The 26,455-nt window shown below is 35.2% G+C and overlaps 1 protein-coding gene across 1 annotated transcript in view; it reads left to right on the top strand.

The window, feature by feature from the left end:
- Positions 1 to 25,540, top strand: part of METTL14 (methyltransferase 14, N6-adenosine-methyltransferase non-catalytic subunit) — a 32,997-nt gene extending 7,457 nt beyond the window's left edge. The window contains exons 3-11 of the mRNA XM_079706351.1: positions 1,121 to 1,208; positions 2,623 to 2,703; positions 3,064 to 3,151; positions 8,439 to 8,529; positions 9,722 to 9,863; positions 13,889 to 13,981; positions 17,137 to 17,253; positions 18,374 to 18,584; positions 25,181 to 25,540. Of these exons, the coding sequence (XP_079562477.1) occupies positions 1,121 to 1,208; positions 2,623 to 2,703; positions 3,064 to 3,151; positions 8,439 to 8,529; positions 9,722 to 9,863; positions 13,889 to 13,981; positions 17,137 to 17,253; positions 18,374 to 18,584; positions 25,181 to 25,485 (1,216 nt within the window). The 3' untranslated portion in view covers positions 25,486 to 25,540. The remainder of the gene's footprint in view (positions 1 to 1,120; positions 1,209 to 2,622; positions 2,704 to 3,063; positions 3,152 to 8,438; positions 8,530 to 9,721; positions 9,864 to 13,888; positions 13,982 to 17,136; positions 17,254 to 18,373; positions 18,585 to 25,180) is intronic.
- Positions 25,541 to 26,455: the final 915 nt, after the last annotated feature.

The following is a 26,455-nucleotide window of genomic DNA, read 5'->3' as shown; positions in this document are numbered from 1 at the left end:
GATCTTACAGGAAATGCTTTCAGTTTTTCACCATTGAGAATGATGTTTGCTGTGGGTTTGTCATATATGTCCTTTATTATGTTGAGGTAGGTTCCCTCTATGCCCATTTTCTGGAGAGTTTTTATCTTAAATGGGTGTTAATTTTGTCAAATTTTTGTAGAATTTTTTCTGCATCTATTGAGATGATCATATGGTTTTTATTCTTTAATTTGTTGATATGGTGTATCACATTGATTGATTTGCATATATTGAAGAATCCTTGCATTCCTGGGATAAATCCCACTTGATCATGGTGTATGATCCTTTCAATAGATTTTGTGAGTGTTCCTCCCTCTTCAGTTTTTTGCAAGAGTCTGAGAAGGATAGGTGTTAGCTCTTCTCTAAATGTTTGATAGAATTCACCTGTGAAGCCATCTGTTCCTGGACTTGTTTGATGGAAGATTTTTTTTTTTGGCGGTACGCGGGCCTCTCACTGTTGTGGCCTCTCCCGTTGTGGAGCACAGGCTCTGGACGCGCAGGCTTAGCAGCCATGGCTCACGGGCCTAGCCGCTCCGTGGCATGTGGGATCTTTCCGGACCGGGGCACGAACCCGTGTCCCCTGCATTGGCAGGCGGACTCTCAACCACTGCGCCACCAGGGAAGCCCCTGATGGAAGATTGTTAATTACAGTTTTAATTTTATTACTTGTGATTGGTCTGTTTATATTTTCTGTTTCTTCCTGGTTCAGTCTGGGAATTTTTTACATTTCTAAAGATTTGTCCATTTCTTCCAGGTTGTCCATTTTATTGGCATATAGTTGCTTGTAGTAGTCTCTTATGATCCTTTATAGAACATCAGTTTTGCTCAAGACACATTAGAATGATACATAATGTAGAACTTTCTTTTTGCCATTCATACCTTATAAAAGCTTAGTTTCTTATTTGTTTGCTTTCTCAAAAAAATACAGATTATTCATCAGGTTGTGTTACTTTTAAGATTTATAAACTGGGTGAATAGATACTGTTTAGTCAGGAAAAATTTGCCTTGTTCTGTTTTTATAACCAGTTCTTTAATATTATTAATGGGTACATTTATACATCTTGTATATATTTGTGAGTGATATTTCAGTTTTAATTTTCAGGGCTTCCTATGATACCTCTGCTCCAAATGCAAAACGTAAGTATCAGGATGAAGGAGAGACAGATGAAGACAAAATGGAAGAATATAAGGCAAGTAGAGAATGGGACAATTTTATGGTCAAGAAGAAAATAAGTCCTTACAATCTGTAGAGTCTTACCCAGGAAAACAAAATTTGACAGAAGCTGAATTTTGACAGAATACTGAATAATTGTTGGTAGTGTGTATGTAATTAGGTAAATTTAAGACATTTATATCAGTTTAACACAAGAGGTATGTGGATTAAATTAGGTGATGTATATAAAGCACTTAGCCTAATGCCTAGTAAGCACTAGGCGATAGCATTCTCAAATAAGAGTAAGGAGGTAGATGTATCAGAAACTTTGGATAATTCGATCATATTTTGAGAGGCTACAATGCTGTCTTCTTTGACTTGCATTATTCCATGTTAACAATATAGGGTAGTACAGTTAAAATATTTTGAGAACTCATGGGCTAGACAGCAGTGTAGAACCATTTCTGACAGAGGCCCAAGGCAAAAACCCAGCTTCTCAACTTGTAATTACAATATGTAGTTGAAAAGAAAGAAAGTTAAGGACAAAATAACCTACCTCCATTTTTTTCAAATTAATTGTCATACAACTATATTCAATAGAGAAGAGAATAAATAGTTTCAGTAAATCTTTAGATATAATTATCTAATTTCATAGATATTCTCTTGTGTATTGGTTGCATTTGATATATCCTCTTATATAACTTAACTATTTGTGATTATATTAGGTCAAACCATATACATACAGTTTCTGATATTTTAACATTTTTGACTTATAAAATAGTTTCATATGGTTTGATCTAGTAGAAATAAAATTGCCCTATTGGTGGTCATATCTTTCACGATTTGAGCTAAATTCTAGTATTTAAGGTATTATATCAGAGATAAATAATCCTAGATAAATTAGTCAACAAAATTAGTAGTTATAGACAGTTATTACTGATGAGAATGAAAAAGAAATATTTATTTTATATATTATAAGCATAACTAGTTACAGCTAATGATGAGAAAGCAAAAACTTCAATTTTTTTTTAGATTCAAAAATTTTTTTTAATTTGTATTTTTATTTATTTATTTATTTATTTATGTATTTATTTGGCTGCATCGGGCCTTAGTTGTGGCATGTGGGCTCTTCATTGCCGCCCGTGGGCTTCTCTCTAGCTGTCGGATATGTGCGCGGGCTTACTTGCCCACAGCACGTGGGATCTTAGTTCCCCCACGGCATGTGGGATCTTAGTTCCCGGACCAGGGATCCAACCTGCGTCCCCTGTATTGGAAGGCAGATTCTTAACCACTGGACCACCAGGGAAGTCCTGACTTCAATATTTGACTTTAACAGTAATTTGAAAACTTTATTGTGTCTTAGGGAAAGAAAATATTTATATGAGTCTTAATACTCGAGATATCATAATATGTAAGATATTCCTCTTAAAATGTATACTTCCTTTTCCAAGGATGAATTAGAAATGCAACAGGAGGATGAGAATTTGCCATATGAAGAAGAGATTTACAAAGATTCTAGTACTTTTCTTAAGGTAAATAAATAATTTTCAGGTCATAACTTCACATTTCAGCTCTATGCCTGAAAAGATTTTAAATGCTTATTTGTTTTCAAGATTTTTTCAGTTATTGAGGGATCATTATAAAATAAAGGTCATTTAAAATTATTCATGAAATATTCTTCTGATGCTTGCCCATTTAGGATGAGATAATGCTTTATTAATGTCTGTAGATACTGAATTGTAATACTATTATTTTAATAGTGATGTTTTCTGTTTTTTTTAATGTCAGTTAACTTATATTTTGTATGGCCTCATAATAAAAAACAAAGTTCAGAGTTAGTGTATCTGCCCTCAGAGCGAATGCTATTAATTTAATTTTGACGTTTTCTTTAGGGAACACAGAGTTTAAATCCCCATAATGATTACTGCCAACATTTTGTAGACACCGGACATAGACCTCAAAATTTCATCAGAGATGTAGGTATGTCAGATTTGTTGGGAATATGCTATTGCTAGCTGTTGATTACATGCATGTAATTTACCCATTTTGTGGTTTATTTCTAACAAAATTTCTAAAGAATTTCTTTTAACATTTCTTGCAAGGCAGGCCTATTGGCAACAAATTCCCTCAATTTTTGTTTGCCTGAGAAAGTCTTTATTTTTCCTTTACTTTTGAAAGATTAATTTTGCAAAGTACAGAATTCTAGATTGGTGTTTTCTTTCTTTCAACACTTTTAAGTATTTTACTTCACCCTGTTCTTGCTTGTTCCTGAGAAGTTGAATATAATTCTTAACTTTGTTCCTCAACAGTTGTTTTTTTTTTTTCTGGTTTCTTTCAGAATTTTTTCATTAGCTTTGATTTTCTGTAGTTTGAAAATGATATGTGTAGGTATAGCTGGGTTTTGTTTGCTTTGGGGTTTTTTTGCATTTATCCTCTTTGGTACTCTCTGAGCTTCCTGTGTCTGGGGTTTGATGTCTGACATTATTTTGGGAAAATTCTCAGTCATTATTATTTCAAATATTTCTTCTGTTCCTCTTTCTGTTTTTTCTCCTTATATTTCCATTACACATTTTACCTTTTGTAGTTGTCCCACATTCCTTAGATAGTCTGGCTTTTTTTTTTTTCCAATTTTTGTTCTATTTACTTTTCAGTTTTTGAGGTTTCTATTGAGATACCGTCAAGCTCAGAAGCTTTTCTCAGCTGTGTCCAGTCTACCGATAAGCTTACCAAAGGCATTATCCCTACATTTTTAAAAACAGCTTGACTGAGATAATTCATGTACCATACAGTGCACCCAGTTAAAGAATATAATTCAGTTTTTTAAGAATATCTATAGGGCTTCCCTGGTGGCGCAGTGGTTGAGAGTCCGCCTGCTGATGCAGGGGACACGGGTTCGTGCCCCGGTCTGGGAAGATCCCACATGCCGCGGAGCGGCTGGGCCCGTGAGCCATGGCCACTGAGCCTGTGCTCCGGAGCCTGTGCTCCGCAAGGGGAGAGGCCACAACAGTGAGAGGCCCGCCTACCGCAAAAAAAAAAAAAAAAAAAAAAAAAAAGAATATCTATAGATTTGTGCAACCATTGCCACAATCTAATTTTAGAACTTTTTTAAAAAATTAAGGTATCATCGATTTGCAATATTATATAAGTTTTAGGTGTACCAATAGTGGTTTACAATTTTTAAAGATTATATTTCATTTATAGTTATTATAAAATATTGGCTGTATTTTCTCTGCTGTACAATATATCCTTGTAGCTTATTTATTATATGCCTAGAAGTTTGTACTTCTTAATCCCCTCCCCCTATTTTGCTCTCCCCACTTCCCTCTCCCCCCTGGTAACCACTAGTTTGTTCTCTTTATCTGTGAGTCTGTTTCTTTTTTGTTATATTCACTAGTTTTATTTTTTAGATTCAACGTATAAGTGGTAATATACAGTATTTGTCTTTCTCTGTCTGACTTATTTCACTAAGCATAATACCCTCCAATCCATCCATGTTGTTTCAAAAGGCAGAATTTCACTTTTTTTTATGGCTGAGTAATAAATGTTTGTGTGTGTGTGTGAGAGAGAGTACATACACCACATTGTGTGTGTGTGTGTGTATATATATATATATATATATATATGGCACATTGTCTTTATCCATTTACTTTTGCTGGATGCTTAGGTTGCTTCCATTTCTTGGCTATTGTAAATAATGCTGCTAAGAACACTGGGGTGTGTGTATCTTTTTGAATTAGTGTTTTCATTTTCTTCAGATATATACCCGGAAATGGAGTTGCTGGATCATGTGGTAGTTCTATTTTTAGTTTTTTTGAGAAACTCTATAATGTTTTCCACAGTGACTACCGATTTACATGCCTACCAACAGTGTACAAGTCCCCTTTCTCCACATCCTTAGAACATTTTCATCTCCCCTAAAGAAATTTAGTCCTCATTAGCGGTCAGTTCCCATTCCTTCTCCCACAGTTGCCCCCCAGCCTTAAGTAATCATTAACTGACTATTGTCTATCAATTTGCCTATTCTAGACATTCATATAATTGGACTCATACAATATGTGATATTTTGTGATTGGGGTTTTTTCACTTAACATAATGTTTTCAGGGGCCATTGATGTTGCAGCATATTATCAGTACTTCATTTCTTTTTATTGCCAAATATTCCATTGTATGTACATACCACATTTCGTTTATCTATTCATTTGTGTTGTTTCCACTTTTTGATTGTTATAAACTCTGCTGCTATGAATATTCATGTAAAGTTTTTGTGTGAATGTATGCTTTCATTTCTCTTCGGTATATACCTGGGAGTGGAATTGCTGTGTCATGTGGTAACTATGTTTAACTTTTTGAGGAACTGCCCAAATGTTTTTCAGAGCAGCTGTACCATTTACATTCCTACCAACAATATGTGAGATTTCCAGTTTCTTACCACCCTTGACATTTTATTATCTGTCTTTTTAATTATAGCCCTCCTAGTGGTATGAAGTAGTATTTCATTGTGATTTTGATCTACATTTCCCTAGTGACTAATGATATTAAGAATCTTTTTCTATGCTTATTTTTGCACTTACTTAAATACCTACTTTAGAGAGATGTCTAAACTCTGCTTATTTTTTAATTGGTAATTTGTCTTTTTATTATTACATTGTAAGAGTTCTTTATATATTCTCAGTACAAGTCCCTTATCAGGTGTATGATTTGCAAATATTGTCTCCCATTCTGTGGGTTGTCTTTCTTTTGGCCACACTGTGGCTTGCAGGATCTTAGTTCCCCGACCAGGGATTGAACCCACGCCCTTGGCAGTGAGAGCGCAGAGTTCTAACCACCGGACCGCCAGGGAATTCCTGTCTTTTCACTTTCTTGTTGGTACCATTTACAACACAAAAATTTTAATTTTGATGTAATCCAGTTTATTTTCTCCTTTCTTGTTTGTAAGCAACATGTAGAAACTGATTTTAATGTTTTCACAGGCAAAATTTAGATGTAGCACAAAAAGTTATGATAATGGTAAGTGAAATAGGCCAGTCACAGGATGACAAATATGCATGCACTTACAGAGGTATCTAAAATAGTATGTGTATATAAACACATAACTTTTATGAGGTACCTGGAGTAGTCAGTCTCATAGAAGCAGAGAATGCAGGAGTGATTGTCGGGCTAGAGAGAGAGGAAAATGGGGAGTTGTTGTTCAATTGGTATAAAATTTCAGTTATGCAAGATAAATTTTTTCTGTAGATTTGCTGTATAGCAAGTTGTAGTCAGCAATACTGTTGACTATAGTCAGCAATACTTAAAAAAATTTAAGAGGGTAGATTTCATCTTACTTAAGTGTTCTTACCACACACACATACACACACACGCACACACACTAAAACCAGAGGAACACAAACTTTTGGAGATTATTGATACGTCTTACCTTGATTGTGGTGATGGTTTCACAGGTGTATGCATATGTTCAAACTCATCGAATTGCATACATTAAATACAGGTTTAATATATAAGGTTTTCATTTATCAATTATACTTCAAAAAGCTGTTTTTCTCCTCAAAGTTGTGATAAGTTATATTGATATAACCAAATTTCATTATCAGACTTTCTGCTTTTAAGATACTTATTTCTCCAAGGCAAAGAAAATGTACTTAGTGAATCCAGCTCACCCCAGCTGGTCAAGCCATGACCCGGGAGAGGCACCAGACATTCATTCCAGTCGGGCTGTGCCGGATCCTCCAGCCCCACCTGAGCCTTTCCTGAGGCGCCCCACCAGAACTCCTGACCCACAGAAGCCTCAACAACTGAGAAACACAAGCAAACAAAAAAAGAGTCTTGTTTGAAGTCACTATGTTTTTCAAGACAGCAATTGATTATTGAAACAGTTTTCATCCTTGATGGGCTGCTGAGGATAGGGACCAAATCTTTCTTGTATTCAAAGTGATGTTAAGAACATTTAATAATATTTAATACAAACAATGGTGTATGTTAATATACAAATAAATAATTTTAATCATTCTTTTTTATTCTCTAAGTAAACTAAACAACATATAACATTAAAGCCTCTTACCAACGCAAAAAAAAAAAAAAAGAAAATGTACTTAGGAAACTATTACAGATTGAGAAAAAGGTGTACCTCTTCTGTAGATGATTGAGAGCTGACTCTATTGTGATTGAAACCTGACTGTACTAAAATCTTCAAACTTGTTTCATTTGAAATTTGTTATGTAACCACTGATTGAGGAGGCTTTACAAAATCTTTCACTTTTTTACTCTTTGATATTAAAGTTATTAAAATGTACTTCTGGTTTTCAACTTAAGATGTTTATATAATTTATATTGTTATGATTATGCTTCTTGTAGGGAAGAAAGAAAAAAACAAAATAAAAACTTTTAGGAATCTTTGATATTCAAAGCCCTACTTACTCCTACAGTTGTTTAAACAGTTATTATGTTGTTTTACCTAAAATCTCTTCTGAGGCTCAGAGATTTAAATATTTTTGAGGACATGGGAACAAGTCTCCTGTTTTTAACCTTTATGGAACTTGGAGATGTTTTTCAATGTCCTAAGCTTGAAAATGTATCTGAGGATTTGGTTTATAATAATGTGGAGTGAGATCTTTAAAACTATAAATATTGATATAGGAAATATTCTTAGAGAAAGTGACTTATCTTGGAATTGGTAGTACAATTTTGATAAGTAATCAGAGTGAATGAGGTGTGAGCTAATGACTGTTAGGGACTCATTATCTTTTTAACTAGATTTGTTCTGGGATTGTGTCCATAAAGTGTAGCCACTTAATTTAAGACCATCAGCAGTAAAGAAAAGAAATCCTCATTTTCTGTGCTTTGGATAACTGTCTAAGAAACTAAGTAAAAATTTTAACAATCACTAGATTCTTTGGGAGAAAGACTTTTTTTAGTAAACAGAAAATGAAAAAAGCATGATTGAAAGAAAAAATTTTCTTTTCCTGAGAACAGAATGGCTAAATTTGATGCTATAAGCAGGTTAGTTAATCTAATAAATTTGAGAAATTAAATGGTTAATTGACTTGATCTGGGCTGTAGAACATCTGGGAGTTTGCCTGCATGTGGGATTAAGGTCATTAGGTTTATAAAATGTATTTATGAATTGTTTAAAAGTCCTCAGACTTTTTTAAAAGGATGTGAGGATGAAGAGGTGGTTGTGTATTGTTTTGTTCTGAGCAGGCTCATCACGTTTGAATGCACTGATACTCATTTGTATTGAAATTTGGAATTTACTATGTTTCCTCTTCAGGTTTGGCTGACAGATTTGAAGAATACCCTAAACTGAGGGAGCTCATCAGGCTGAAGGATGAGTTAATATCTAAATCTAACACTCCTCCTATGTAAGTGGGGTTTTTTGTTCCCAACTCAGGCTTAAAATATTAGTCTTTTTATCATGTAACCCCTTTTCTGTTTGAAAAAAATTCACCATCTTTGTAAGGTTAACACACTCTCTTTCTTCTGTATAGTAAAATAGTTTGAAGTTTGAAACTCCAGTGCTGAGTACACAGTAGGTTCTCATTTAATTTATTTTCAGTTTTCTAGATAATTTACTTTAAATTACTAATTAAAATTTTTTTCTTAGAAAATCATATTTGTTGTATTCCTGATTATCTTAAAATGTTTTTAAATGACTATTTTTCTAAAAAACTATTTATTGAAGAAAGTTAGAAAACTTAGAGAGGGAAAGTAAGAAAATGAAAGTTAATTATAACTCAGCAACCAGAGATGCTATTAACATTTTGGAATACAAAAATTCATTTTAACCTTTGCTAAACAGACTAATGTTTCCCTAAAAAAATGTGTTTACGGTCTTTGAAATTGGAGACTCTCTTTATTCCACATTTAGCTTACTTTGAACATTTTGTACATTTAACAGTTCGCTAAAATGTATACTGTTAATGATTAGAAGAACCACGAAGAAGTCTGAGTTTGTGGCAGAAATTTTAGCAGACTATCTTACATTTAAAGTATTTTATATTTATATTTGAAATACTTTCATACTATGTGGAAATAACCATTAAGTAAAAGCTAGTAGTAATTTATACTAAGTAGCTAGAAAAGACTGTTAAACAATATTACTAAGGCACAAACTAAAGAATGAAAATTATGTCCATTTTTAGAAACTTTTTTAGAGGGAGAAATTTAAAACTTACTAACAAATAGTTTTTCTAACTTAACAATTGTGGAGAAGGTAATATGGTATTCTTTGGAATATTACGATGATAATGGAAAGGGGCTCACTCATCTGAGTATGGATTTTCAATATAAGAAATGAGAGAAGTTTGTATTTTGGATGTTCGTGTGGGACTGTGATTTTACTTTGTAGTGTGAGTGTATCCATGTCCTCGGGAAGAGCACTGGTAGATGGTTTACTGTCTGTACTGAGGAAGGATACTCCTCCATAAAAAGGTATTCAGTAATTAGCTCATGGTGACTTTGTAAATAGTGTTTAGGAAACATTTAAGAAATTTCTTTCATTACCATCTATAAAGTATTTGAAAATCTCTTACATTTTATGCTTTAATCAAATAGGTACTTACAAGCAGATATAGAAGCCTTTGACATCAGAGAACTAACACCCAAATTTGATGTGATTCTTCTTGAACCCCCTTTAGAAGAATATTACAGAGAGACTGGCATCACTGCTAATGAAAAATGCTGGACTTGGGATGATGTATGATCAAACTTTCTACATTGTAACGAATTATTTATTTTTCAAATAAATATATGTCTGATCAGAAAGTAATATTATAAATATCCCTACTTTTTTAGGAATTGTAAATATAGATTTATAGTATATATTATGGCTGAAGGTCTAAGGTACATTAACAAATATTATAATATCTTTAGTCTGATTTGTCTTTTTGAGGCAGAAGTTGAACAGGTAGTGAGTAAATTGTCTGTGGAAGACTCACAATTCCAGTCTTAGAGTCCTTGGATGTATAGCTAGAAATAAGTCTAAAAACAGATTGAATGGTTGATAACATTCCATATTTGGTTAGTTTTAGTAAACAGAGTATACGTACACACACACACACACATATGAACATAATTTCTACTTTTTAAAGAACTTACAGTATAATAGATTTAAGGGACATATGTATTATATAATTGTGGTATAATTCAGTATTATATAATTGTGATAATATATTTTCCTGAATAAAATTGAACAAGCTGATATCTTCAGTTAGTTACATAAAGTAACCTGTTTTTACTGATCAATAACAAAAATAACAAATATTTATTGAGCACCACTTTGTACTAGGCAACTAGGTACTGGAGATTGAAAGATGAATAAGACTTAGTATTTGGCCTTAAGGGGCACACAGTTTAATGGGATAAAATAAACAATGACCTAAACAGATAATTGCATTATCATATTGTTAGTTCAATAATAGAGGACTGCATAAGGTGATCTGAGAAAAACTGACCAAGCTGAGGGAGCTGGGGGGACATAAACAGAAGAGATGACACATGAACAGTATGTATGGATAGATTAGCTGGAATTGACCAGCTGAAGAAAAGGGTGGATTAGGGATTCCAAGCAGAAGGAACAGCAAGAGCAGAAGGGATGGAGGCAAAGAGACGGGTGAGGGAGGTCTGTATGTAGGTTGATGTTGGAACACAGATTGGGACTGTCTTGAGATGCTGTCTTAGAAACTTAGCTTAATGCCTAAAGGCATTAAGGAATCTTTGAAGGGCTTTAACCAGTTTAGTAAAATGGTCAGATTAGTGTGTAGGGGAGGATGGACTAGAGAAATTGAAGTCTGGAGAGGGGAGAGCAGATAGAAGACCGTTGCAGTAGTCTAGTTAGGAGATGAAGGGACCCTGATTTAGGGTGATGGTAATAAGAATAGAAAGGAGATGATAAATTCAGTAATGTTTTGTAGATACTTCTGGTGAGATCTAGTGATTGGGAAGAGGGGAAGAGTTAAAGGATGACTCAGGAGTTTGAGTCTTGGGATAAATGGGTTGAGTTATCACCAGCTGAGAGAGTCAATTTAAGAAGAGTAGCAGGATTAGAGCGATTAGATTTTACTGAATGTGTTGATTTAGAGCTGTGTGTGAGACATTCACGTAGAGGTTGTAATAAGAGTATGAAACTTAAAAGACAAGATATCAAAAGATATCTCAAAATACAGATTTTAAAGGGTTAGCAAATTAAACCTATGAGAATAAATGAATTTGTCTCTAGATAGTGTCTCAGTAAGATACAGTGTGGATTTACTGTAAATCCTCAGGAAACTTACATTTAAGAGGCACATTATAAAAGAGATGTGAAAAGAATGGGTCAAAGATGAATGAGGTGAACCAAGAGAGTATGAATATCACGGAAACCAACGGAATAGGGAATTTCGAGGAGGAGAGTGATCAGGAGCACTGAACACAGAAGAGAGGTAGGGAAGGGAAAGGACTGAAATTCTAGACTGGTGTTTCATAGAAAACTGCTTTGAATCCTTGCACATCTTCCTAGTTAATAATTATTAACTATTGTTAATATTACTTACTTTTCAAGATGTAATAACTTCAGTTTTTCTTCCTTGAAGCTTTTCCTTTCAGCTTCAGTACCTCTGGCAATTTTATTTATTTTATTTTACTTTACAAAAGTTTTTCCTCTCCTCTGATAAGTGTAATCTGTGTTTGTTGTTGAAACAGAAAAGTATACAGTATATAGTATCCCCAAAACTTAAGGTTAAAGATATAATGCTCTTGATATTGCTGAGAAGTTCTCCAGATAGGTTACACAAATTTACATTCCTTCTAGTAGTGTTTAAGAAATGTCTAGGGGCTTCCCTGGTGGCGCAGTGGTTGGGAGTCCGCCTGCCGATGCAGGGGACGCGGGTTCGTGCCCCGGTCTGGGAAGATCCCACATGCCGCGGAGCGGCTGGGCCCGTGAGCCATGGCCGCTGAGCCTGTGCGTCCGGAGCCTGTGCTCCACAACGGGAGAGGCCACAACAGTGAGAGGCCCGCGTACCGCAAAAAAAAAAAAAAAAAAAAAAAAGAAATGTCTATTTCACTATATCCTCATCAAAATTGATTAATAATGTAAAACAAACTTTGTCAATTTAGTCAAAAGAAAATTGAAAAATTAATCTTATTATGTCTGATTAGTAGTTAGGTTGAACTTTATTTTCTCTAGCCAGTCTCTAAGGTTTGGTCAGTGAAGGTACAGGAGCTTCAATTACATATGATAAACTAACAGAGTTTTTGAAATAAAGGAATTCCATTTTATATGCATATTGAAAAGTTTTGTCTGGCCCCAGAGCCCTAAGCTCTTAACGTTTATGTGATAATACCTTAAAGAAAGTGCCAGTAGCTAATATAAATAAGGTATAAATAAGAAAGTATTCAGGTTTGACAGGTATTCTTTTTCACATTAGAGGGTCAGTAGAGGCCAGTGTGTTTTGTTTAAGAATTTAAGCATTTTCGGGCTTCCCTGGTGGCGCAGTGGTTGAGAGTCTGCCTGCCGATGCAGAGGACACGGGTTCGTGCCCCGGTCCAGGAGGATCCCACATGCTGCGGAGCGACTGGGCCCGTGAGCTATGGCCGCTGAGCCTGAGCGTCCAGAGCCTGTGCTCCGCAACGGGAGAGGCCACAACAGTGAGAGGCCCGCGTACCGCAAAAACAAAACAAAACAAAAGAATATAAGCACTTTCTTAAAATACCAGCATTTAGCATTTATAATTGTAATGTCAAGAGAGTAATTTGCTTAATATTCTTCACTGATGTGTGCCATCACTTATCTTCAGCTATACCATGTATAGATGTTTGTAGGAATATATGTGTGTGTGTATTACATATTTAATTCATATTCCTGTGAGAATATTAGATGAGATATATCAAGACTTAAAATCGGAAGTGTAAAACTGAATAGGTTTATGCCTATTGTAATTTTTTTCCATTACCACTGTCAAATAATGTATTTTTACCTAGATAAATTATAGATGATGTGGTTATGATCCACTCAGGTAGAAGTTAAGATTTTCTTAATACATGAAACTAAAAAATATTTGCTTGAACCGTTGTCTCTGGAACTTCTTAACTGTGACAGGAAGCTAAAAGAAAAGGAATACCATATAAAATGGTTGCTTTCGTAGTCATTTATACAAGTATAAGGTATTTCCCCAATTTAGAGATTTAATTATTGCAGAACTTTTTTTAAAATTGACACACTTAACAAATACAAAGCAATTATAGTCTATTGTTTGTGACATTTCAGACTTAGTCATTATACTGAAATGTGTATATTGATTTATTTTATTTAGAACCGTTCTACTGGAAACAAAGTCCTCCCCCAAACATTTGTGGTTATGTTTTAATTTTGCCCCTATCTTTGGGGTAATTTAATCCCTTTTCAGTTTCTTTTTCTGTTAATGGTAACAGGTTGCTCTCAAGCCATAACTTATAAAATTCTGTAATTCTATAAATATGGTTTCCTGTAAACTCTTTCCATATAAAATCAAGTGTATGTATGTGCATGTGTGCATCTGCGTGTTGTTGTCTTAATAGGGAATAAAAAACCAGAAGAACAAGTTTTAAGAATAAAATTTATTTTCCATTGTATTTCCTAATGAAAATTAGTACATTTAAAGAACACATTTACTGTAAGTCCTGATAAATCTCAATGGTTGTTCTTTTGGATTTAGGATGAATGGGAAATAAAATGCTTCTATGCAATATTGGTTTGATTTCTTACAGATCATGAAGTTAGAAATTGATGAGATTGCAGCACCTCGATCATTTATTTTTCTCTGGTGTGGTTCTGGGGAGGGATTGGACCTTGGAAGAGTGGTAAGATGGTGTTTTTTTAAGTGGGTTTTTAAATTCCTAAGAAAAAAATAACATAGTATGTTGCATAAGAAGTTTGAAGATTAATGTTATTTCTTCCTTTGTTTCTTGAACAGTACTAAAATATTCAGAAGAAAAAATGTTTAAAAAAGAATGTGCAGGGCTTCCCTGGTGGCGCAGTGGTTGAGAGTCCGCCTGCCGATGCAGGGGACGCGGGTTCGTGCCCCGGTCTGGGAAGATCCCACATGCCGCGGAGCGGCTGGGCCCGTGAGCCATGGCCGCTGAGCCTGCGCGTCCGGAGCCTGTGCTCCGCAACGGGAGAGGCCACAACAGTGAGAGGCCCGCGTACCGCAAAAAAAAAAAAAAAAAAAAAAAAAAAAGAATGTGCAAAAGGCAGTATCCCTTAGTTAACTAACATTAGGGGTGAATAAATCAAAATACGATTTATTACAACTGCAGGAAGAGAACAGTTCAGAGATTTGAAACTGAATTGCAGCTCAAAAGCAAGCTGCTTAGTGTCATTTACTGTTCATTATTAGTAGTTAAAAAGTATTCTTCTGAATAGCATTAACTCCTGAATTCTAAGTGAATGCCAAATCAAATTGGAAAAATAACACAGCATCTGGAGCACATAGTTTGAATAAATTCATGAGAGTGAGAAGTTATAACATCTCAATTTAAGTACCTTATATTTATTGTATTTCAGAACTTTTTTTGGTTTTTTGATTGGAGTATTTTGGATTTCTAAATGGAAACAAAATAATAAAGCTTTTTTATAATGGAATCATTGTGGCTAGTTCTGGTCTCAGTTCTGATGTCCAACAGTGAAACTTTGGGTAAAGAGATATTTACTCTTGTGTGTTTCAGTTACCTCACTTGTTATTGGATAATACTTTCCATTTTTAGGAAATATTACTTGATCTACTGCCTATGATCTCATTTAAATCCTGGTAATTTTAGGAGGTGTCCATTTGACAGGTGAAGAATATAAGTAGGATTATATTGAGATAAATTGGTTCTCAAATCCTGAAATTCTGCAATTGCTTTTGTATTCTTTGTATAAATAGCAAGTTTGAGACTGTTGGATAACATCATTGCTTCTGTCATTTGTTAAATCCATGGTAAGACTATAACTGTATATAGGGTATCTATTTTATTGCTGGCACCTCCCTAAGATGCTATAGAAAATCTAAGAAAATAGAGACATACTGTATGTTTTTATAGGTGTATTGGTATTTACCTTTTTTAGCTCTGATGTCTGGCTTTGGGCTTTTCTCCCACCCCCCAAATTAGGTTGAAATTGATTAGGAGGTTTTATCTTATTTATGCAGCAATTTGTCATATTGGTGAAAGCAGATTTTGGCTTCAAATGATTACAAAAATAATTCAGCATGATAAATACTCATGAGCTTGTGCTAAGTTGATTAGGGCATGTTGGATTTAGGCCCTTGTGATATTTAATGCAGTGTGAAACAAATACTTGGCAACAGGAACAGATAACTGATCTTGATTTTTGAGATTTTAAATTAAAAATCTAAGTTTCATTTTGTGGTGTATCTCAGTTTATACAATAAGAGCATTCCTGAAAAGTGTGAATATTTTATGTTCCACTACATCTCTATTTGTACTTGATCATAGTACCAACAATATTGTACTGCCCAATTTACTTATTTCCCCCTACTTTGCTCTTAATCAACTAGGGGTAAGGACTATATCTTATTCATGTTTTTTTTCCCAGCAGCTAGTCAACACCTACATATGGTGGGCCTCAAAATGCCACTCTGAGTACTCACTTAGCTAGTATTTGTTATATGTTCATATATAACAGATTCTAGGACACTAAGGTTCAAATCTCTCTATTGTCTAGATTACATAAAGATGAAAGTAAAGTTTTACTCAATAAAGAAATATAAGAACCATTTTAAGTCTTTAAATTTTTTTTTGCGGTATGTGGGCCTCTCACTGATGTGGCCTCTCCCGTTGCGGAGCACAGGCTCCAGATGCGCAAGCTCAGCAGCATGGCTCACGGGCCCAGCTGCTCCACGGCACGTGGGATCTTCCCGGACCAGGGCATGAACCCATGTCCCCTGCATCGGCAGGCGGACTCTCAACCACTGCGCCACCAGGGAAGCCCAAGTCTTTGAATTTTTGAGGTTTAGTATTAAATCATAAAAATAACATAAGACTCTCATTTGGAAAGAAGTTATCAGTTAGAACATTTTCAACAGTTTTTAGCTTTGTCAGAGGATAGAAAGTTGAGGTGGAAGGAACAAAATTATCTTTTTTTTTCCTGATTTTAAGACATTTTATTTCAAAATAACTTCAGTCTTACAGAAAAGTTCTAAAAATTATGCAACAATCCGCATTTACCATTCACCCAGAAGCTCAAATGTTCACATTTACTTTTTTATTCTCCTCTCCCCCTCACTCTCTCTTTTACTCTTTTTCATTCTTTCCCTTTTTCCCTCCCCCATTTCAGAGTTATTCTAGACATAATGTCCATTTCCCCCTAAGTGCTTCAGTTATATTTCTGAAAGATAAGGTCATTTTCTTCTATAATAATAGTACAATTATTAGCATCATAAAATTAACACTGTTCTGATACTATTCTCAATAAGACAGTTTTTGCAGTTGTCCCACTTACAACGTCTATATAGTATAAATATTTTTTTTCTGGTCTTAGGATCACTCAGTGTCATCAGTTTTCATGTCTCTTCAGTCTTCTTTTATCTGGAAGACTTTCTTAGTTTTTCTTATCTTTCATGACCTTAACATTTTGAAGAGTGTGGCCCATTTATTCAAAATTATCTTTTGAATTATTTTCTGATTAAAGAGGGGCTGAGTTTTCTTATGATTTAAAACTTTCTGCTGATGACAGTAGAAGATAGTATTAAAGAATCAGTATTATGTAATCCTTTCTGTGTTTTGATATCAACTGTGTATTAATATTCAGAAGGTATATGTGTATTCTGTATAATGGCTGTATATTTAAAGACTACTATTTCTTTTTTTCTATTTCTGCACAAAGACAAAATTACTGTGACACCTTGGAATTTAATGTCTCAAACCTCTAGGAAGTTTTTAATGCTGGTTGGTTATTTTAAGTATTGTTTATTTCTTTTAGCTAAGGATTTTTAAAAAAATTCTTTCATTTCTAGTGTTTACGCAAGTGGGGTTACAGAAGATGTGAAGATATTTGTTGGATTAAAACCAATAAAAACAATCCTGGGAAGACTAAGACTTTAGATCCAAAGGCTGTCTTCCAGAGAACAAAGGTATTGCCTTTACTGTTTTGTTTTCTTTATTTTCATTATTTTCTCTCAAGCTTTTCCAGATGACTGTATACTGTTTAATTAATTTTGGTGGAAAGGTCTTTCTCTTTGACTTGTACAAATGGCATTGAGCATTAAAATAATACATCCAAGTTAATTTAAAAATATTTTATTCACTCAGATCGACCTATACTGAGCTGGAGAAGATATTCCTGTATATCCTAAATTGCTGTAATTCTAAGTCAGATATGGGCTTTTAGTACTTCTGACCCCGAGCTTTTTTTCCTTTCTCTATGCTCAGAAAAAAGAAATGGCAGCAAGACTCATAGCTGGCCAGCTTAGATGAATATTTCTTTCCCCTTCCTTTCTTTTTTTACATAAGAACCTGAACAAGAACCACTGAGAACCTCTGCTTCAGAGGACTGCCCAGCTAGTTATAAGGGTTTAACAGTTTGTCCTCCAGTCTTTCACTCTGCAGGGACCCTCTGGTGGAGGGTCTTTTTTAAGTCTTTCTTGGACTAGGAATTCTGTTTGAAGGGAATCTAAGCCATCCTTGCTATTATTGGTTGATGGAGTCAAGTGAGATTAAATTTATTTAAACCATACTCTGTCATCCAGATTAAATAGAGGTCAAAAAACAAACAACAAAAAAGGAAATCGTTTGATTTTCACATTTACTTATGTTGAGTATTTATAAGTCTGTATCCATGCTTGAAGTCCTCTCCATATGAAAAGCCTTATACCTTATATATAGTTTTGATCTTGGATCATGTGAGGCCCAGTATAACATCATTTTAAGATTCCAAGGTCAAGTGCCATGCCCATAACAGCTGAAGACAAGTTATTATCAAGGGTTGCAGAGGAAAAGATTCTACGGTTGTTGACTCAATTCTAAAATGTCATGGCCCCAAGTTTAATACTCTAATGTCTAGTTTCCCTGGCAGTCTTCTCAGATCCAGAGATCCAGGTTTTTCCTTTTGTGTTTTTGCCCATAGACCTGTATCCCAAAGAGTCAGAGAAATGAGGATTGTTTTGGAATTGAGGAACGTCAGAAATGTAAAATGTTGTGAAATATGACTGTTGATGAAAAGAGATTAATTGTTCTGCTCTTATTGTTATTTAGGAACACTGCCTTATGGGGATCAAAGGAACTGTTAAGCGTAGCACAGACGGGGACTTCATTCATGCTAATGTTGACATTGACTTGATTATCACAGAAGAACCTGAAATTGGCAATATAGAAAAGCCTGTAGAAATTTTTCATATAATTGAACATTTTTGTCTTGGTAGAAGACGCCTTCATTTATTTGGAAGAGATAGTACAATTCGACCAGGTAAGACCTCAGGAGGAAAAAAAACTTTGATAGTTCCTTGGGATATAGATGTTAAGAAAGATCACACAGTGTTATGTAAAATAAAATTCTTATATGTTTGATTCCTCTTCTTGCTATACTTCAAATATGCTAAGCTCAGTCTTGTCTCAGTACTCTTCCATGGACTTCTCTCCTATCATTCAAATACCTGATGGACCTTTTCTCACAACCCTGTCTAAATTAGCCAACTTGCCACTCCACTCCCTTCCTCCCACTGCTCTCCTTCCCTTCAATTTATTTTCTTTTTCTTCATAGCACTTATCGTTATCTGAATTATAGATACATTTGGGCATATGTTTATAGTCTCTTTAGTGTGCAGTCTCATAGAAAGCGGAGATTGTCTTATTCTCTTCTCTCTACCCAGCATTCAGGTTATTGAGTAAATATTGTGTTGAGTCAAGTAATGCATAAAGGACATGTGGTCCTGTCCAAAATGTCTGTAAGATATTTGGTCCACACCAAAATGTCCTTGATATATGGCCCTGTCCAAAACCATTTGGCATGGACCAAATTTGCTCATGGATGTCTTGGATAGGACTAAATTTCAAGTATCTTTTGGCATGAACCAAATGTCTTACTGACTTTTTGGACAGGACTAAATGTCTGCTAATAAAATGATCCTGCAGAAAATAACCATACCTTTGTGAAATACAGATCTTGGCTTTATTAGAAATGAAAGTACCTGGCTTCTTAAATGTATCATGATGTTGTTTCATCAAAATTTTAACACTTTACTAAATCGGTATAATGTGAATTTACTATTTTGAAAAAAAAATGAGTAGAAAATAATAATCTTATGGACTAGGATGTTCTTTTATAGAGGGCACAGCTTTTGTTTACAAAGTATTGTTGAAATAATAGTGCATTCTGTTTCTTTTACTTCTCAGACAATATAGAAGTAACTTTTAAGAACATTGCATCACTTCAGTCACAATGTGTAAAATCAACCTGTTTGGCCTTACCATGCTAGAAATGCTGTTTAAAGCTGAAAGGAAAAAAAAAAAAAAAACCTGAAATGAGCCAGGATCTTATTTCTTAAACAGTCTACATTTTATAAAAAGTAAAAATTGAAGAAGTTACAGTGGAATAATTGGCCTTAAAAGTACCTAAGAATTTAGAAGAAACTCTGATGTTCATTCTAAAAAAAAAGTAATCCTTAAAGTTGCCTTATGTATGTATGACATAATCCATCACTCCTCTACCCCCTCCTCAGCCCCGTCAGCTATTTCTTTGTGAGTGTGCGCTGGCGAACACGGTATCTTAAAAATATTTCAGTTGTAGAAACTGATGGCCTTAAATTTCATAAAATTGTGTAAAATGATAAAGAGAAAAGTAAAAAACTACATTCTCTTTACAAAGAAATATTTTGCATGTGAAATGTTTACTCTGGGGCTTGGCTTTAGAGAAAATGTTTCCTATATTTAAAAGTAAATTTTTGCTCCTGGCAGGTTATTCAGTATTATGTTGCTTAAATTATCATTTTGTCATTGCTTTTTGGATTAATATTGTCAAATAACATATACCATAAGATTTCACTTGTTTGTAATTTGTTAAGATTTGCTTTTGACCCAATTTAGATAAATAATTGAAGTCTGATTGAAAAGAATGTAACAATATATTGTTTTTTTGATTGGCTGTATTTATTGTTGCTGTTTATATCAGCCATGTCTTTACTGATTTTTTTTTTAAACTACTTACTCTATGAGAAAGGTATGTTAAAATCTATTAGGATTATGGGTTTGTGGTTTTGTTTAGTTGTTAGTTTATATCTGAGATTCTGTTGTTAGGTGTATCTAAAAGGTAAAAATTTTTATGCCTTCCTAGTAGATTGACCCTCTTAGTATTATGAAATGTCCTTCTTTATCCAGTGTTTCTCAACTTTAAATTCTACTTCATCTGACATTATTATAGCTATTTCAGCTTCCTTTTGGTTTGTGTTTGCTTGGCATATTATTTCCAGTCTTCTACTCTCGATCTTCCATATCCTTACATTTAAGGTGTATCTCTTGTGAGCAAACACATAGTTTTCATCCATTTTATCTTTATCTTTTAATTGAATTGTTTAGTCAGTTTATATTTAATGTAATTCCTGATATATTTGGGCATAAATTACCATCTGACTGTTTACTTTACATCGGTACCACCTGTTCTGTGTTCCCTTTTCTCTTGTTTCTTTTGGATTACGTATTCTTGTATTATTCAATTTTTCTTTTTTTAAATTAGCTTGTTAGTTAGATATTCTTTTATTGTTCCTTCAGTGTTTATCTCGGAAATTGCAGCATGCATCCTTGAATTATTCTAAATTAAAATAGTATATTGATTTTTAAAGGGTGGGAGTGCTATGGTTTAAATTTAATCTTTTTAAACCAGTTTTTTGCAATACACATACAGTTCATGCATAAGTCACTACATACGTAGTATATATACAGCTATAGAATGAGCTTTGAGTTGTTTAGACTTCCATTGAACATATACATGAAATCTTGTTTGGAAATTTTGTGGATGATTTTACTCTCTTATCAAAGTAAAATATTTTGGCAGCAGAGCTTGTGGCAAGCAAATGTTTCCTCTTCACTGGCTTAAAAGAAAGTAACATCACTAGATACTCAACTGGAGTGGTGTGTTTTTCAGAAAGTGTAGATGTCCGTATATATTGAATATCAAGATTATGGCTCTAGTGTTTGAGGAAATAAGGAACAGATTTTTCTCTTCCATCATTAACCTGTTCTACCCAAAAACAGCTCCTGAATCTGGGAACAATCTCCAGTGGCAACTGCTGTTTAAAGGAAGTAGAAAACTTTAAAGAAAAAGCAAAACTATTTGAAGAGTAAAAGCAACATCAAACAGATGGATATCTTTTAATAATTGAAAATCAGTGTTAAAGAAACATTAAAGAAAATTTTGAAGAGGGAAAGAGATTCAATCTCACTACTTCTAAGAATTATTTTCATTTTTTTTACATAATATTTTCCACTCCTCTTGTGCATACAAAGTTTTATATAACTGTAGTCATCATTTTGTATTTTTCTCAATATTATGTCAAATATATTTCTACATTTTAAATAATTAGTTATAATGCTTTTAATGGCCTTACAGCATTATTTTAATTAGTGTTTTTTTTTTAAACATGAGTAGAAGAACCTAAGGAGTAGAGAGAATAATTGTTACGTATATTATAGGTATAAGCATAAACAGCAACTAAAATAGAAATTTTGCTTGATGCCAATTTTTATTTGTAACTATAATATTCCAAAACTATAACATAATGGGGGTTTTCTCCATCCATTTAGCTGTGGCCACTTTATCCACTTTAGATTATACATTATATCTTTCATATACGATATACTTCTATCTGTATCTCTACCAGTTGAACAAAGTCTTAGAGGTACAAGTTTTATTTTTTGCTTCGAACTACTATCCAATTCTTTATCTTTGCCCATTCTTGCAAAAATTATTTTATTTTATTCTATTTGTTTCTTTATTTGGTTGTGCTGGGTCTTAGTTGTGGCAGGTGGGTTCCTTTGTTGTGGCTCGCCAGTTCCTTAGTTGTGGCAGGCAGGCTCCTTAGTTGTGGCTTGTGGGCTCCTTAGTTGTGGCATGTGAACTCTTAGTTGCGGCATGCACATGGGATCTAGTTCCCTGACTAGACTAGGCCCCCTGCATTGGGAGTGCAGAATCTTAACCACTGTGCCACCAGGGAAGTCCCACAAAAATGATTTTAGTATTGGCTTTAGTAAAACAAAATTAAGAAGGAATATCTGCTTGGGGAAATTGTAGGTAGTTGGAGGTTAACCATGTAAATAATAGTAGGAGCAATTGAGGTAAGTCTGTTCAAGGGGCCTTAATTTATTTGGGTTGAATCCTCAAGTGCACTTCTTCCTCAAGGAGGTAGTCAAAGCTATTTATCACATATACCATAGGAGTACTCTTTACTATTGCTTTAAAAGGTTTAAAAATTGCTATATGTGTCGTATATGCTGAAGCCAGGCTAATTTAAACTTACTTGGGTCTTAGTAATTCCTTTAGAAGTTGTAATAAAATGCTATTGCAATGAAGAATTTGTGGGTGGGAGGCGGAGTCCCTTGCAGTTTACTCTGTAAAGATTTACATGCTCTTATTTATTACGTAAGAGGCAATATAGCATGAAAGAGGCAATATTAACTATTTTTATTAAATCTTTAAATTTTCTCCTTTCTTTCCTCTTGCTTGTGTGTTGTGTTCCACAACACAACATATGTGCCAAAAAACAAACCAGAAGGGAGCAAGTAAAAGTCTCATAGATTCAGTTGTCAGTGAGACCACATAGGTGTGCAGTGTACTCTTTCATCTGATTAGGTACTTCTCTACTTATCAGGGTGGTATCTACTAGATGAGACATAAAAGGCACAATCTGATTTATCTGTCATTTTTTCTTCATATATTACAGATCTTAGTTATCTGTGCACTGTTAGATACTGATGATTTTTTTTAAACGCTGAACAAAATTTTGTACAAAAATGGCTACTATATTTTAGAATATGATCCTAGTAAAATATTTTCATTTTATAGCATTTTATAATGGACCTAATATTCTAAGAAATAATCTTCACAATGATAGGGCAGAAATAGTGTGAACCTATGAAGAACCTGATTCTTTTTTTAAATTTTATTTATTTATTTATTTATTTATGGCTGTGTTGGGTCTTTGTTGCCGTGTTCAGGCTTTCTCTAGTTGTGGTGAGCGGGGGCTTCTCATTGCAGTGGCTTCTCTCATTGTGGAGCAAGGGCTGTAGGCGCGCAGGCTTCAGTAGTTGCGGCACGTGGCCTCAGTACTTGTGGCTCACGGGCTCTAGAGCACAGGCTCAGTAGTTGTGGCACACGAGCTTAGTTGCTCTGCAGCATGTGAGATCTTCCCAGACCAGGGATTGAACCTGTGTCCCCTGCATTGGCAGGCGGATTCTCAACCACTGTGCCACCGGGGAAGCCCAAAGAACCTGATTCTTAGAGATTCCTCACCCTGTCCTAATGAGCAAGAATAACCACACGCAGGAAACCTTGAAGCATGGTGTCTCTCTCAGGCATTTACAGTTAATTTGTAGTTCCTCCCATTCCAGATACAATGTAATAAAGAAGAAACCATCCCTGGGCTTCCCTGGTGGCGCAGTGGTTGAGAGTTCCCCTGCCGATGCAGGGGAAACGGGTTTGTGCCATGGTCCAGGAGGATCCCACATGCCGCGGAGCGGCTGGGCCCGTGAGCCATGGCCACTGAGCCTGTGTGTCCAGAGCCTGTGCTCCGCAACGGGAGAGGCCAGAACAGTGAGAGGCCTGCGTACCGCAAAAAAAAAAAAAATCCCTATTATAAGCAGAGTTGTCTAGCAATGTAGTTGACCAAAATACCTTTTTACCCATAGAAATGTAAAGTACAATGGAAATTCTGAGAGAAAATTAATTTCATTTCATATAAGATATATATTTGAAGTGGATGTGGAAGGAGGAATTTTCAGCAGGTTGACAGGATAGGAAAAGTAACAGGCACAGAGGTGGAGATCAGTACACAAACAGTTAACTGTAGCAGTTCATTGTTTTTACTCAAGTGAAGGTGTCATGAAAAGCATTAATGAGCAATGTGATTGGAAAGCTAGTTCACACCTCATTGTATAAGACTTCAGATTCCATGTTCATAAGTTTGGGCTTTGTGGAAAGCCCAGAAGGTTGTGTAGGGAAGGAACATAGTTTAAGCTTTGCTTTAGGCTTTCCACTTTTAAAGGGAGGAGAGGTTGGGAGATCATTACAGTTTATATGTGTGTCTGTTACATGTGTTAGGGGAATAGCCCCTAATATAGAAAAATAAAGACTAAAATTTAAGGGTGGCAATAGAAATGGAAAGATGGGAATGAATAGGAGCAGCATGGTCGTGGTTGAATTCCTGAGACCTATCAGCTGGGTTAATGTTGTGGTTGGGAAGAGTAGAGGTAAAAGTTAGTTTCAGGATGTTAATCAGAAAACTGTTGTATCATTTCTACAAGTAGGAAGGTGATATAAAATTTATTAAATTTTCACTAAGCCCTAACTCAGTATAGTGTGTAATATTTTTTTGCTAAGTGCTGTTCTCACAGAATGTGAAATATGGGTGGAGACAATATAAGAAGTTATATTATAAAAGTTACAGTCTAGGAGGAGAAACAGGATATATACATATGAAATCTTTATGACCATGATTAAATGCCATGTGTTCTGTAAAAAATATCAGTATTGGGTGAGTGATTGGGACACCCTTAAGACCCTTAAGAATGCATTGAAGGGGCTTCCCTGGTGGTGCAGTGGTTGAGAGTCCGCCTGCTGATGCAGGGGACACGGGTTCGTGCCCCAGTCCGGGAAGATCCCACATGCCGCGGAGCGGCTGGGCATGTGAGCCATGCCGCAGAGCCTGCGCGTCCGGAGCCTGTGCTCCGCAACAGGTGAGACCACAACAGTGAGAAAAAGAATGCGTTGGAGATTTGAAATAGCTCCTAAAGGATCAATAAGAGAGAACTGAAAAAAAGAAAAAGAAAGGATAATCTCTTTTCCCTCCATTTCAGGCTGGCTTACAGTTGGACCAACTCTTACAAATAGCAACTACAATGCAGAAACGTATGCATCCTACTTCAGTACCCCGAATTCCTATTTGACTGGATGTACAGAAGAAATTGAGAGACTTCGACCAAAATCACCTCCTCCCAAATCTAAATCTGATCGGGGAGGTGGAGCTCCCAGAGGAGGAGGAAGAGGTGGAACTTCTGCTGGCCGCGGGCGAGAAAGAAATCGATCTAACTTCCGAGGAGAAAGAGGTGGTTTCAGGGGGGGCCGTGGAGGAGCACACAGAGGTGGCTTTCCACCTCGATAGTTTTTAGGACAGTGATCCTATTAATGCCCCTTCACCTTCTTTCTGATAGTTTGAATTTCAACTGGGAGACGTTGTTTAGAACTCTGTTCCAACTTGCACTTTGCTTTAGTTTCTCCAAGCTGCAGGAATATTTTAGCCAACCTCCCTTGCAGTTGTCACTGTCTGGTTTTGTCCAGAATAAATGAGTCATCCTGTCTTGTCATGTGCATGTAGCCGAACAGAATGGAACAACACAAATACTTTCACTTTCAGAGATGGAATTTATTCTGATAGATTTCAACTAATTACAAAGGCTTTTGCTTTTTAGAAATAAAGTGAGCAGTGAAAAAAGACCCAATCTGGAGTATCATACTAGTGCTGACAGTAGTTGATAATGGGCATCCTGCCACTGCTGTCACAGTAAATGGGAAGCTGTCTGACAGCCTTGATGGAATGAAGTTGGGACAGATGGTAAACTTGTCTTAGGCTTTTAATATTTTCTTGTTGAAACAATGAAAAGAGACTTATTTTTTCTTTCTTTATGAAAAATCTTAAACTCATATAATTTGACCATAGAAGAAATTGAGAGACTTGGAACAAAATCACATCCTCCCAAATCTCAATCTGACTGGGGAGGTGGAGCTCCCAGGGGTGGGAAGGTAAGAGGTAGAACCTAGTAGGCAGACTTTACAAAGAGAAAAAAAAATACTCATTATAATCTCAGTTGTGCAGCTACTGATGACTGTTAACATACTTCCTAAAAAACAAACAAGGACAAACATCCAAGTGCTAGAACATTGGTATGGACTTGATCTTGGATTGACTTTCAAAGCAGTTTCATATTCCTTAACAAAATAAAAGAATTGGACGCAACAGAGACATCTGGTTATCAGGTACTTGGTTTAAACATTTTGGGAAATAAAGTACTTCGTGTTGAGGAAATGACATGCATGTTTAAACTTGTTATGGAGAAAACTTAATGTAAAACCAA

Source organism: Hyperoodon ampullatus (genome assembly GCF_949752795.1).
Source record: "Hyperoodon ampullatus genome assembly, chromosome: 1".
Taxonomy (NCBI): Eukaryota; Metazoa; Chordata; class Mammalia; order Artiodactyla; family Ziphiidae; genus Hyperoodon; species Hyperoodon ampullatus.
This window is presented reverse-complemented; position numbering and strand designations above follow the sequence as displayed.